Below are 14,071 nucleotides of genomic sequence, written 5' to 3'. Positions count from 1 at the left end.
ATCACAGTTACCAAGAGCATGATAATTTGGGTAGAACTAAAACATTTTTTACAAAAGTGTATCTAGTCTTGATGTAAAAGACTTGCAGCACAGGAGAGAGGCTTCCTCCTGAAGGAAGCTTTTTCTACCTAAAGGTTAAGTAGCTACTTCAAAGTAGTCATCAAGTCTCTCTCAGGTCCACCAGGAGTGAGAGGCAATGCCAGTGGGCTACTCGTCTTGCTCCAAGAGACACATTCAGGCAAGGGGCTTAACTCACTCTTTCAAGGGGCCTCTTTTCCCTGGTGATTTTGGAGGAGGTTCCAGTTTCTGTCTTTGAGGAGTACACTGGCCTTTCTGATGGCTGAAAGCTTAAGCTTATGAACCTCACCTCGGGTATATAAACCCTCATTTAGATTTACAAGACTTGATCTTCCCACAGTTGTTTTGCTTGCTGGAGCACTGAAGGACCCAGCAGTGTCTGCACACGACACTCAGGTCGTGAAGACTTGGTATCAAATGCGTCTGTGCTTTCTTTCTGCTAAATACCACAGACTGAGTACAATGCAATCCTTACACTACTCCTGAATAATTTTGATGGCTCTTTCTCTGCTCCTCAGGATTTTCACATGCTCCACCAGATGGATATGCTCCCACAGTCCCTTCTCCGCTGCCAGTGACCCAGTGCAGCCCTCTGTGTCACCCCTCTGCTCACACATCCCAGAATCATGTCTCTGCTAACATGTCACACCAGAGAAGCAACTCCACTCTAGCCACCAAATCCTTCTTTGATTGCTGCATAGGACCCTTCCCTAGCTCTGGGTGAAATTTGTTTCTTGACCAGTTGCATCACGTCTCATTTGCCTTCAGGAAAAAGGCATTTTTTTCCCTAGGTAGCCAAGGCTACCAAGCAGTTCAGCTTGCTTTCCACAGCAGCCCTGTCTTCCAGGTTATTTATAATTCTTCTAGTTTGTGTGTCATGGACAAAAGTTATGAAGATCTTGCTGTCTACACCACTTGTCTGATTTGTTAACAAAAAGCTTTTGCTTCCCTTTGGCTCCCATCCAAAATACAAACATACACAAAAAACCACAACTACTAACACAAGCAGCAGGAAAACCAGAAAGGTGGGGGGAGGAAGGAATGGTTTAAGTACTACTCTGAAGTGATTGACACTCGCTGTTTTGGAGTACAAAAAAAAAGTCATTTATTTTGTTTTTAAAAGCTTAAATACATAAAGCTGAAACTACTGCACATGCTTTGCAGATGATCACTACTTTCTTCTACATCTTTTGCTATACAGAGCTCCCACAGCAAGTCTATACATTACTGTGAACACAGCAAGGAGGTGCTTTATCGTGGTCTGAGAAAAGTCTTCTCAGAAACTGAAGCAGATTGTAGTAGCAGACAGTTTCATGCTTTGTATTCTTCTGCCACAGCAAGGAAGACCAAGAATCAGCCAACACAATTTTTCATTTTCTCTGGAAATAATTTTTCCATCATGTCAAAATATGAGTAAAAGTTTCCCCATTCTTCAGCTGAGTTTGAAAGATCCAAGGACCTTCTCAACACTGACTTGGCCATGACCCCATAACCACATAATAGTTAAAGATATCATTCCCTGCAGACAAAAAGTAATACCTTGGACTTCCTACTTGCTTAGACTGGGAATTCAGGTATCACAGACAGAGGCTGGGACACCTCAAGGATGGTGCTCCCGAAGCTCCTCTAATGCTCCATCAGCAATATATTTTTGGAATGCCATGAAGCAATGTGCACAAATTAAATTCCTGCAGCAAAAGCCCTTAGGAGTCAAGGTGAATATATATTTCTAAATGGAACCAAGTCAAATTCCTTCCCTAACCCTCCCCTGCATGCCCACAGCTCACAGTCCTTACAAAATACAAACACATTTCAGTGGTAAAATGAATATCAGGACTAAGAACGAGGCAAACGTTATAGTATCTATGCCACAACGTCCACCACTATGTTACACCTATCGCAGCATATCACACGTGTCAAAAGCACATGAGAAAGCTGATGAGAATATCTGCCACCCTTTTGAGTGTGCTTGTTTCCACAAGAATAAGTTGTAAAGTAGTATGAAGAGGATTAAGACACTCCCAGGAGGCATTAGGAAAATCAGGAAAGACTGTGGAGAGAGAATGTAATGCATTTTGTGTTGTAAATGCAACGGAAAAACTCTTCCTTTTTCCTATTAAGTTTATTGTTCTGTCTAAATATATTACTATGCTCTTTTCAAGAGGACCGCAAATCACAGTCCATCTCTTCTCCCTAGTTTTGCCTCTCTTAATGTTCCCTTGTGTCTTAAGCAATTCATCACTTCGGTATGGGTGTCCCTTCAAAGTGTGTGGCTTGAGACCCAGTATCTCCACCTTGCCCCATGATTCATACAACCAAGGAGGTTTTTAATTCTCCACAGACTGTCCCATTAGCATGTCCTTCCTCGTGGTCTGCACTTCAGAAAACACTACGGGTGTTTCAAGGGAACGAGCACATCCAGAACTTGCAAGGGTGAAACAGAGCAAGGTTTTAAAGGATTGGTCAGGATGGGTTTGGTACCGTGGTCTGGGGGATGCTCTGTTTATGTTGAGATGTAACAGACACGGCACGGCCTGTTCTGTTCTGCTGACGGTACTAAAGTAAGAGACAGGAGAAATGTACCCTGAGCAATCTAGCAGTCATAGATGATGATAAGGTGGACATTTGAAGGAGATGAGAAGGCCATGAGTCAGGAGGTTTTGCAAGCTCCAGCCGAAAAAAGGAATGACCATCCAAAAGTCTCCCCAGAAGACAATTCTAGAAGACTGCACCTCAAGCTCTGCCTAAACCCTACCTATTATGAATATGATGATTAGATGTCGAAATTAAATGAATATGTATGTAAAGATGTTGTAACCTCTCAAGAAAACTGTATAAATTACCTGACTTTCACTGAAAACTTGGGAGCTAGTTTGTCTGGTGCGAACCGGCTAGCTCCCCAACGTTGCATGAAATAAATACCTTTGCTGCTTAAAGACAACATTCATCTCTGAGCAGTTACTCTGTGCCGTTTTGGCATCAAGGGCATGCATTGAGCAAAGTCTGCTCAGCTGAGGATGGCAAGCATCACAAGCAATCGGGCCTGTGGGCCTCAGGAACCCAGGCTGTAAGAGGAGGAAAGGTCTCTCTGGCCCCGAGGGCTGTCACCGCACGGGTTGATGTGCCCATGCTTTCTTTTGTGCCAATTCAACTAACTGAAGGAAAGGTCCTAATTTCTCCTGAAATCTCCAGTCCCATTAAAGACCCAACTGTGGAAGCAATTTGATTGCAAATAAAATTGCCTCTTACCAGCATTAATTTCTTTTCTCTCCTCATGGGAATAACCTATACCAGTGTTGAATCTCCTTTATATTGCTTAAAGGACACATTGTGCTGCCCATGATCTGATAAAAGGGCTACCACACATGCAACAAACCTTAAGGAGAATTTGAGGCTAAGAATGTCCAACTAGTGCACCTTGACAAACAAAATGGCTACTATAGCCCTAAGACTTTCCAGATGTAACTATAAGGAGGGTAAGGTACATTTTACGCAATGAAACACCTAGATCATTGCTTGGGCAGTGGAAGAGCATGCATTTCCTAAAGGGAAGAGGAGATCAGTGTGCCCCAGTTACAGCCAGTTTTGATTCTTCAGCAGGAACTTCTTCTTGCCGTGTTTTACAGGTGAGCCTGATATCATCACAAAGAGGAGGTGAACTTCTCAGAGTTGACAGCAAACAGAAGTACTAAAGGGAACCACGTAAAAACCGTATAGGGGAAGCAGGCAAACCCAGGAGGTTTATGACAGTTAACAGGCCCTGAAAAGGGGAGTATGTGGGCCAGCAGACATAGTTGTTACCTTTTTTTCAGGAAGACGTATCATTGGGGTGGGGGAAAGGAAGGTGCAGAGAAAACAGCAGCCAGCCAGCAGCCTGCTGTAGAGGGGTGCACCCTGCAATGTATAAGTAATGGGAATTTTTAAGAGAGCCCACTCTACATTTGGCAGCAACTAAGTCCCTAACTGAACAACACAAACATTTACATGGAGCCATCAGAAATTACTAGTTCCAGATGTGGACTAAAGATACTGACACCAAAAGCTATGGCTATTCTACCAAATCAAATATGCTCAGGATAATTTCTGGACCTAAGACCAACTGGCTTGGAGCAACGCAGTCTGTGTAATTGAACGCTTGCCCTCTGAATGAGCTGCATGTTTAGGCTCCCAGGGACACTGTATCAAATCTGTTAAATATTGAGTTTAATACTTGCTAGCATACTCCAGAGCCAAAATGAGCCAGATGTGATTCTGTGGCTTCAGGTCTTCAAGCTTAATTCCTACACGTTAATAGTGCCCGCTGCCGCTGCTCTCTGAAGAGGGAACTCCTGGCTACAAGTCACTTGTCCTCTCAATGACAGAGAAACAGCAAGGCAGCAGTCCAACCACAAAACATGTATGCAAAAAGACAGCACTCTGTGCTTTAGGGGAAAGGACCCTCATACAGTACTGTAGAATGGAGTACATGCAGAATGGAGGCAGAGCTTGGACTGTTTAACCAGTTTTTTGGGGATTTAGTGGAGAAACCTTGGGATATCAGCTTTGAATTTTCGGTCTCAGCTCTCCACTGTAATGGGGCTAACTGTTCATGGACATTAATGACCATTGAGGTCACCACCATGGTTTGACACAGGGTTCTACAGAGCTAAACACACAAATATCTGATAGCTTCAGCTGAAGAATTGGATCCTGTAATTGTTACTGCAAGTTTTGTATGTCAGAAAGCAGCAAATACATGTCCTTGCAGGACAGCCAGCCTCTGTTGCCAACATAACAGAAAACTGTAATCTACAGCCAGGAAAACCTAAGTAAAGGTCCAATTCAATAGTTCCAGGGGCTGCAAGGATACTTGAACCCTACTGTGGCAAGGTCTGCAATGCAACTTCACACAGCCCAGCACCCTTTCATCCTCTCACCTATATCAGCATCAAAGCCATCAGCATCAGTAGGCCAGGAAAAACAAAACAGATGTTGCTCAGGGGCTGGCTGGAGCACATCTTCAATGTCTTGCGCTGCCCTTCCCCACACAAAGGTGAGATGTCTGTCCACATGCTGGGTTGCCACTGTCTCAAGGTGAGGCAGATGCAGTTGGAGCCCTGTGGTCATCTGTTCATGCGCTGCAGGATGGTCACGCAGCCGTGATAACTGGTACAGCGCTGCAGCGGTGGCTGCTGCTCCACGCTCCCTGTTACCGGGTCAAAAGTGAATGCTTTGTCTGTGCCTTCCCCGTTCTCATCTCGGCCACCCAGGATGTAAATCTTCCCTCCACACACTGTGAGGCCACAGCTTTCCTGGAAAGCAGAAGGAAAGCCCAAGAGCTGAGGAACAAACCTTTAGCTTTAGGAAAGAGGGCTGAGCAGGAGGTTGAGTCATTTAAATGAGCTCAAGTCTCAGCTGCCCAGGAGAAGGGGAAAAAGTAGGCAAGGGAGGTGATGTCTGCCTTTTGGGGTGGTGCAATCTTTTTGTTTCAGTAAGAGTTTAGGCACTTGAAATGCCTCAAGACAGTAATGGGTTCATTGCTATTCTTGGCAGTCCCCCAGGCACAGTACAGACTCACAAGCACACCGAGACTCCAGAGAGCCAGACAGCACCTCTCTGTGAAAGCCACTTATAAGGGTGCATGGACATGGGCATTTTAAATTCAGCTTGGGGCAAGCTGTCCCCCATCATTCCTCTTCACTGCTCACATTGCAGCATGGTTGGAGTGCAAAACTGTAATGACACTGAACCAAGATACACAACCACCACTAGTCTGTGTTTAGTCCATGGACCAGACCAGAGCCAATATAACCCTCACCCTGAAACCTGTAGCATGGAGAGCAGGTCCTCAACGCTAATGGGTTCACCCTACAGATCCACTTCTCTGACATGAATAGCTAGTGTAGACCCAGCCTCAGCAGGAAAACTTGGGTTTGCTGAGAGAAAGATATCCTCCAAGCAGTATGGACACTGATGGCAAGTATATATGTTTGAGTTGCTCTGCAGAGGTCACGTTCAAGTGCTCAGAGCCAAGTCCACAATGTATTTTCTTTGCCTTCAATCTCAGATGGTTGCTATTCTAGAGAGAAAGGGAAGGCTCAGAGCTTCTTTCCTAAACCTCTTCCTTACCAGAGGCCCAGGGAGGGTGGCCACTTCTCGCCAGCTGTCTTTCCTTGGATCGTAGCTGAATATTTTACTGAGGAGTCCACCTACAACGTAAATGATGTTGTCCAAGCAGACAGCACTGATGCACCTCTGGTAAAAAGGGGTGGGAGACAACAGCGTCCACGTGTTGTCCTCTGGATCATAACACTGAACCTGGGAGGAGAAACATAGCTATGGGAACATGAATTTACCGCGTCTCCCTGCGTGGATGAAGCTGCTGTTTGCTAGAAATGAAAGCACATAGGGACAGAAACACAGATGGGAGCTTCAACACCCAAAGACCAGTGCAGTGAGCAAAGGAATGAGGGGTTCTACCATTCTTTCTTGCATTCACGTCTCCCAGAAAAACTACTAGCCCCAAAGGTGACTACAGTGCACAGTTAAGTGTTCAGAGATGGAGCTGAGAAGCACTGATGGCACTTTCTGCAGCTCAGGAGAATAGAAGCATCATGCCCGGCTTGCAGAGGTCTCCCCTGGACAGTTACTACTGTTGCTGCTTCTGTGAAGTGAATGCCTACAGTGTTGGAGGTTTTTTCCTGTGGTGCCTCAGGCCTGACCAGGCTTCAGAGCAGAAAAGGCTCTACTGAAACCACGCATAATATATTGTCCGCTCCTGACACCTTATCTCTCTAGTACCTAAGCCTCCTTGGCTTCCATTTAAATATATGACTTCTTATCTTATTATAAGGGAGCCTTCATTAGTTAAAAAAAAAAAAAAAAAAAAAAAAAAGAAAGGCACCCTTGTAGCTTAAGGACCACCCCATTATGCTCCACGTTCACTGGCAAACCTTCTTTTTTAGGTCTCTGCCCATTCTTGATGACCCAGCAATACCTTGTCAGTGTTAGCGGTGTCATCCACAGCACCGCCCAGCACATAGATCTTGTTCAGGCAGGAGACCACAGCTGCTGAGCTCACGGCTTGAGGCAATGGGGCCAAGGTTGACCAGCTGTTGGAGAAGGTATCATAGCACTCCACACTGGAGAGGCGGTAAAAGCCATCAAAGCCTCCCACAGCGTAGATCTGCCACAAAAGGAGAAAAGCAGGTAGATTAGAAACTCCTGGACTTACTTAATGGGCTACACGGATACAGCACACGTAAGAGGCTAGAACTTGGTCAGAACGATTGACATCAAGCCACGATAAAACCTTTGGATTGGACTAGATGACCTTTAAAGGTCCCTTCCAACCCAAACCATTCTATGGTTCCATGAAACACCCCACATTGTATAGCTTTCACCCAGACTCAACACCACTATCTGCAGAAGCCTTGCACCATCCCACGGTAGATCTTATTACTACAGTTTCATTTGTGGCTACTTCAGGTGACAACACACAGGCAACTGAAACAATGATGTCTTAGTCATGTCCTAGTTGTTCTCCAATCAAAACCATCTCTAAATGGTCCAGAAGACAAACGCACACTGACTGCTTCTCATTGTACCGGGCAGCAGAAGAAGCAGGGGAAAGTGCTCCACGTGGCTCCTTTCAAAATTTGGGCCATTGCTTACCTTGCCCTGAAGTGTTGCCATTTTGTGCCTCCATCGGCCTTTCTGCAGACAAGCAACTTTGATCCAGACGTTCAGCTGGGAGCTCAGCACCCAAACATCATTGCTGCTGATGTGTCCTCCTGAAAAACAGGTACAGAGGGCTGGTGTGATCCCAAGGACAGCCCCATCACCTCACTACACAACAATATTGCATAGCTCCTCCATGCAATGGAACAGCTCAGGCCAGAAGCTGTTGGGTTATTGGGTTATGGCCATGGTACCTCCCTTGGAAAGCTGAGTTTACATCTGGACTTCAAGGCACTTGTTACACTGCTCCATCCTTTACACAGAACTCATCTGATAGGTATTATATAGGCATTACGTAGGCCTCATCTGATAGTCCTGGAGAAGAGAAGACTGAGAGGGGTTCTTATCAATGTCTACAAATATCTCAAGGGTAAGTGTCAAGGGAACAGGGCCAGGCTCTTTTCAGCGGTGCCCAGCGACAGGACAAGGGGCAACGGGCACAAAGTGCAAGACGGGAACTTCCATCTGAATGTGAAGAAGAACATCGTTCCCCTCAGGGTGACGGGACACCGGGACAGGCTGCCCAGAGAGGCTGTGGGGTCTCCTGCTCTGGAGACATTCAAACCTGCCTGGATGCAACTGTGCAACCTGCTGTAGATGAACCTGTTGTAACACAGAGTTGGACTAGATGATCTCCAGAAGTCCCTTCTGTGATTCTGACCATTCTGTGATATTTCAAGTGAGGGACAAGCAGGAGACTCTGATGTTTTAGGAAACCCTGCCTGACAGCACACACCAAAACCAGCTCATTCCACAGCTGAACGTTTTTGACAGATGCCAAAGAGGAGGGAAAGGTTTTTTGAATCCTGGGGAAAGGTTTTTTCAATCCTGCCAACCTTCCCCTCAAAGGTGAAATTTTTCCTTGGGACAGCAAAATCCAAACCACCTAAGGATAAACTTCACCAAGAAGTGACTTTGCTCCAAAGCTGAGACATATGTGAATGAGTCCTAGTGAACAGACCTAAGGAGCGGTCTGTCCGAGCAGAGGTTGTGCTGTGTTTTCAACCAGAAAAGGACCATCTGGCCCAGGGTAATCTCACCTGATATGTACACATCGTTCTTCAGTGTGCAGGCAGCAAATTCTGACTTGGTGTAGCCAGGCACGCTGGAGAGGGCTGTCCACTGCCTGCTCTTTGGGTGGTAGAGGTCTGTGAAGGGCAGCTTCAGAAGGCCTTTCTTATCACAGCCCCCAATGACAATGATGACTTCTGCCAGCTCCATGAACCTACACCATGAATAGCATGGGTAAATCCCCGGGCCAGGCTACTCTTTTCTATCATCCCTCCCATCCTATCTAGGGCACTGTGGCAGCACAGTCCTGTAGATAGGGCAAGCTCCTCTACTGCATCTATTACTGATTTTCTGGGCAAATCATTTCACCCCTGCACCTTTCCTTCTGTCTGCACAATCAAATCAAAAGCACCTCCCAGCTTGGGTGGGAAGTGATCCAAACTGCATAGGTAAAGAAAATGAGAATAACCTTTTAGAAGTCCCTCGTGAGATTGCCTCCTGCCACTCACCCTCCCCCTTCCAGCACAATCAAATCTAATAATCCTCAAGGCACAGACACCAGCATGGAAAACCATTCCTGGCAGCCTGCCTGCGGCAAGCTGTCTGCCTGGAGAGAGAAGTGTTTCCAGGAAATATCTCTCCAGCCCTAATAGCAGCGAGCAGACGAGACAGACAGCAGGGGAAGGAAAATCCTTCCAACTAGCAGGAGGCAAGAGAGGAACGGCTCTGCAGGAGGGGAGGGGAGAGGAAAGAGGAGTGTGAAAGAGGATTTGAAAGACTTGGTCCAGTCCCCAGCTTTGCCATGGTTTGTGCAGGCAATTCACTTAACACCAAAGCTGTAAAAGGAGGGAGGTAGAATGTGGATGCTACGGAGTGGGGTTTATCCCCAGTGAATTTTAGCTGTTTGCATCCTTGAGGAGGTCACCACAGGCCTTGTTGTTTAGCAGTTCTGTATACAATAGCCAGTTGTGGTATTCAGCATAGAGATGTGTCAAACCATCTCTTCCACCTGACAGAAACATTACCTATATACCAGGCTGGGACTTCTGAGATGCGCTGGAGCAACCTCCATCCTTCTGTCCAGGATGCTCCACTAAGCGACAAAAAAACCTGCAATCCTTGGGCTGAAGAGCAGGAGAGCACAAGACCCTGGCCCTGCAGCCCAGTTGTCATGGGCGTCCTCTGGAAAAGGATGGGGAGCCTTGGAAACCAGCTCAGTCTGATACAGCAACCCACCCCAGAGCAGAGGTGTCCATCAGGATTCTTACCAAGCGCACCCTAAGGGACCTGTGGCACCATGAAGAAACTGAAAATATGGCTCATCAAATTCAAACTTCACAGTCACAAAAAGGTGCAGATTTCTGCACACACAACTTTATATATCACTTTTTCTTTGCCTCTTCGCCTTTACACTGGCAGCTGCCTGGGCCAGAATCTCTATCTTCTTGCTGTTCATCAATAAATCAACCAGAAAAAAAATAAAAACAACAATCTGGGGATGCCTGGGTAACCATCTGGTCAGTAACTGCTTTTTTTTTCTTTCTGTGGACATTGATTCCTGATGCTGCAGCAATACCTTTGACCTAGGCACCACGTTGATGGCCAGGAGGACTGAGACCAGTCTAAGCCTTTCTGCTAACAGACAGCCTGGAGCAGGAGAACAGACCAGTGGCAAAGCTGGGAATGGAGAACAGGTCTCAACCCAGTGCTCTACCCATTGGTGAAAGCAGATAGAAATAAAGAGCTACCAACACCCCTTCCTGCCCATAGTTCGGACACATCTGAATAGCATCATTGCACACCCAGAGCAGTGTGACTAAAGTACTTCTTGCCAACAAAAAAACAAACAACAACAAAAAAGCATCACATACATAAGCATAAATTTCACAGGAATCTTTTAAGGCAGGCAAACATCTCCGGTGCTTTCATTTTGGAAACAGGGAGGCCAAATCAGAAGCAATCAGAGGGAAAACAACCCCAAACAATCCAAGAATTCCCCTCAAACTTTAAGATTCATCAACTTAAGCCCTTCTGGTCTAGGGAAGAAGACACTGTGTTTTACCTTCTGGGCCTTGATCGCAAAGAGCTGACCTCATTCCCAAGGATGTAGTACTTGCGGGCCTCATGCAGCAGAGGAATGCACTCCTTTGAGTCCTGGATGAGTCCATCCATTTCCACCTTCGCCAGGAAGTAGGTGGGGTCAAGCAGGGGCAGACGTACATGCTCAAGGAGGTCCTTCAAGACTCCCTTCCTGGCAGGTACGTCATGCCGTACCCAGCGCATGACTGCCTCAAAGACCACTTCCTCCTTGGGGACCACCAGCTGCTCATCAGACAGATATTCAACCAGTTCCTTCACACCCATCTCCAGGAACTCTTCATGACACGACACCTCCACAAAACACTCCAGCATGAACCTCTTGCTCTTTTCTGTCAGAGACGTGATGGAGAATGAATCAGCAAACTTCATGATGCCCAAACAATTGCATGGGTGAAGCTGGCCTTCAAGGAAGGTGACACAAGCATCTCTGAGCTTGGAAATCTGCAGCAAGTCAGACAGTTCCAAGATGCCTTCAACATTGTCCTCCTGAATTATGATGTTCCCCCCATACATATAATCAAGAAGGAGAGACATAGTGGAAGCAGATATCTTCTGGATATTAATGATATCCTGGTGGCCTTCCTTGAGATTGCCACCAAACATGGCCCGGAAATATGTGCTGTTGGCTGACAAAGTGGCACGGTGACAGGGGAATTCTTGTCCATCGATTAACAGCACCACATCTGTGAAGATGCCACTCTGCCGGTAGGAGTTCAGTGTCTGAAGAATTTGCTCAGCATGGCAGGACCCACTGCAGAGCTTCATGTGCAGCTTTTCTTTGCTCGGGTCCCGCGTCATGTTTTCCAAGCTGCTTGTCCTGAAACTTGATTCTTCTTTCATCATTCGATGCATCCTGATTGCGAAGCAGACAAGAGAACAGTACACTATTAAAACACCTGACTGCAATGTCCAACACCATCATGGTTTCTGCATCTTCCTGGGTGCCATGAGGAAGTACAGATTCTGCCCCTTCATCCGCACATATGGCTCCTCATCAGCAACCAACACCTCCTCCAAACCAGAGTACGGCGACAGCACCAGGCTATGTCCAATCTAATCCCATCTCAGTGGCCAAATTTCTGCTTTTAAGAAGTTACTTCTGGGTGAGTGCCAAGAGGACGGGGCCAGGCTCTTTTCAGCAGTGCCCAGCGACAGGACAAGGGGCAACGGGCACAAAGTGCAAGACGGGAACTTCCATCGGAATGTGAGGAAGAACATCGTTCCCCTGAGGGTGACGGGACACCGGGACAGGCTGCCCAGAGAGGCTGTGGGGTCTCCTGCTCTGGAGACATTCAAACCCGCCTGGACGCGGCTCTGTGCAACCTGCTCTGGGAGAGCTGCTTCAGCAGGGGGGTGGGCTGGGTGGGCTCCAGGGGTCCCTTCCCACCCCAGCCACGCTTTTTAGAATTTTAGAATTTCAGAATTTTAGAAGGTATTACTAAGACATCACTGGCTTTGTGGTGTCCACTCACTCCCCTGCAGGAAGGCAGGTAGCACATCCCTTGAGAAAAGTTACCTTGAATTTCTCATGAGTGAAAATCCCTGTCTTTGCTCTAGTCCTGCCTCTCTATTCCTACACCTGCATCTCCCAGACAGCCATCACATCTGACCACAGACCCCAAAGGTGCTCAGATTCTCCCACGCTCCAGAGGACACCTCCTGGCTGCACCTGCACCAAGGTAGCTGTGTATAGGACAACCAAATCTAGTCTCGAGGATCTTCACCCCACCATTCCGAGAAAGCATCACCGTAACCTTTGTGCCTCCAGAATCCCCCAGCAGTGGGGAAAACACCTCTGCCTGTACCATGGGGAGCTGCAGAGACCTAAAAAGCAGTGAAGCAGCATGACAAGCCCTAATTCTGTGGAGGCTCTTAAACACCCCAAATGCCACTGACGGGTGCTCAGGGCTGTGTACAGAAAGGAGCAGCTGTTAATCAGTTCAAAGTGATTTAGAGAAGTTACACTAAAGGCAGCTCTCTAGAGATGCCTTTGCAAAGAGCACAGCGGACTTCACATTTCACCCACACATGCGGCTCCAGCCAAGAATGAAAAGCACATCTATAGCCCTGCTTCTCTCCCTGATCCACACACACTTCCAAGCCATCAGGATCGTGCACAGCTCAGTGCTGGGAAGAAACAGGTCAGGCTGACCTCCTTACAAAGAGACACAACCAACCCACCCCCCAGTTAATCCAAATGCCCTTCCCCAGCTCACATCCCTTCTGTCCACCCATGAGACAAATGATGCCAACACCAAAGAAAAAGTGGGTTTGCCCCATTACCCTCAGCCATGCACGTTCTTCTCTGGGTCACCATCTCCATCCAAGTGCCACACAGCAGCAGATGCTGGGGGTTGTTTTGGTTTGTTTGGTGTGGGTTTTTATTTTTTGGTTGGTTGGTTGGGTTTTTTTGCAAGCCTCCCCAGCTGCTAGTACAAGAAGTCCCAACATTACCTGGCCCACAAGTTGTGCTCTCCAGGTGGGTCCTAGAGAAGACTCAACTTCCCTCTTGGAGAGCTCCCATCCACGCAGGGAGACAGGTCCCCTCCACAAAGCACGCTCAGCCCTTCTGCAGCAATGCTTGGGGAAGCACAAAAGCGTCCCCTTTATCCTCACTGCCTGAGAGGTGGGGGAGCAATCCGCTTTTGTTTCTCCTGAATGACATGCCACAGAGCTACGGAGCATTAGCCATGCAGCTGTCAGTAACAGCCAGCCAGGGAGGAGCCAGGACCCAGGGAGAACCCATCGCAGCTCAGGGAAAATATATCACACCAGGGCAGCTTAAGAGGGACAAGCCATCTGGAGAGAAAATTGAGGTCCAGGTGGAACAATTCATTTGATAGAGACTTCATCTTGCTGGAAACCACACTAAAGCTGAAAAATAAAATATGGCTCTGTAAGCAAAAAGACTCCTGGAGCAAGAACAGGGTGGGTCAGGGGGAAGCTGCAGTCCCCCTTGTTAATGTGTGATAATTAGGTAATTATGTCCTTGAGGATGATGAGGACAGAAGGGGAGGTCTGCCCCATGTGGCTTTCTGCACCCTCCCCTGTAACTCCATCCCAGTTGTTGGCTGAATTTTTAAATGGTTATAAGCAGGGATCAAAGCAGCCCTGGGGAAGCCCCACAAAGCAACGCTTGTACTGAAGATTGTCAGACCCCCTG

At 47.2% G+C, this 14,071-nt stretch overlaps 1 protein-coding gene across 2 annotated transcripts; it reads right to left on the bottom strand.

Moving 5' to 3' along the window:
• Positions 1-1,167: 1,167 nt before the first annotated feature.
• Positions 1,168-13,754, bottom strand: KLHL35 (kelch like family member 35). 2 transcript variants are annotated; one of them, XM_040584731.1, is made up of 7 exons: positions 13,363-13,754; positions 10,871-11,761; positions 8,838-9,022; positions 7,732-7,850; positions 7,055-7,243; positions 6,187-6,375; positions 1,168-5,369 (listed from the first exon to the last, which is right to left on the bottom strand). In XM_040584731.1, the coding sequence occupies exons 2-7, from the start codon at positions 11,758-11,760 to the stop codon at positions 5,181-5,183; spliced, it is 1,761 nt and encodes a 586-aa protein (XP_040440665.1). In that variant the 5' UTR covers position 11,761; positions 13,363-13,754; the 3' UTR covers positions 1,168-5,180. The 2 variants fall into 2 exon arrangements, with proteins under 2 accessions (XP_040440665.1, XP_040440666.1); XM_040584732.1 differs by lacking the exon at positions 13,363-13,754 and having other exon boundaries at positions 10,871-12,253.
• Between the last annotated feature and the right edge of the window lie 317 nt (positions 13,755-14,071).

Source organism: Falco naumanni, chromosome 2 (genome assembly GCF_017639655.2).
Source record: "Falco naumanni isolate bFalNau1 chromosome 2, bFalNau1.pat, whole genome shotgun sequence".
NCBI lineage: Eukaryota > Metazoa > Chordata > Aves > Falconiformes > Falconidae > Falco > Falco naumanni.
Note: the sequence above shows the minus strand (reverse complement) of the source record. Positions and strands in the feature narration are given on the sequence as shown.

Coding starts and splice junctions, on each gene's coding strand:
- KLHL35 (XM_040584731.1), bottom strand. CDS start 11,760: ATGCATCGAATGATGAAAGAAGAATCAAGTTTCAGGACAAGCAGCTTG. Junction 9,023..10,870: donor TTGCGATCAAGGCCCAGAAG/GTAAAACACAGT, acceptor TTCATGGTGTAG/GTTCATGGAGCTGGCAGAAG. Junction 6,376..7,054: donor ACACCGCTAACACTGACAAG/GTATTGCTGGGT, acceptor TTCTCCTCCCAG/GTTCAGTGTTATGATCCAGA.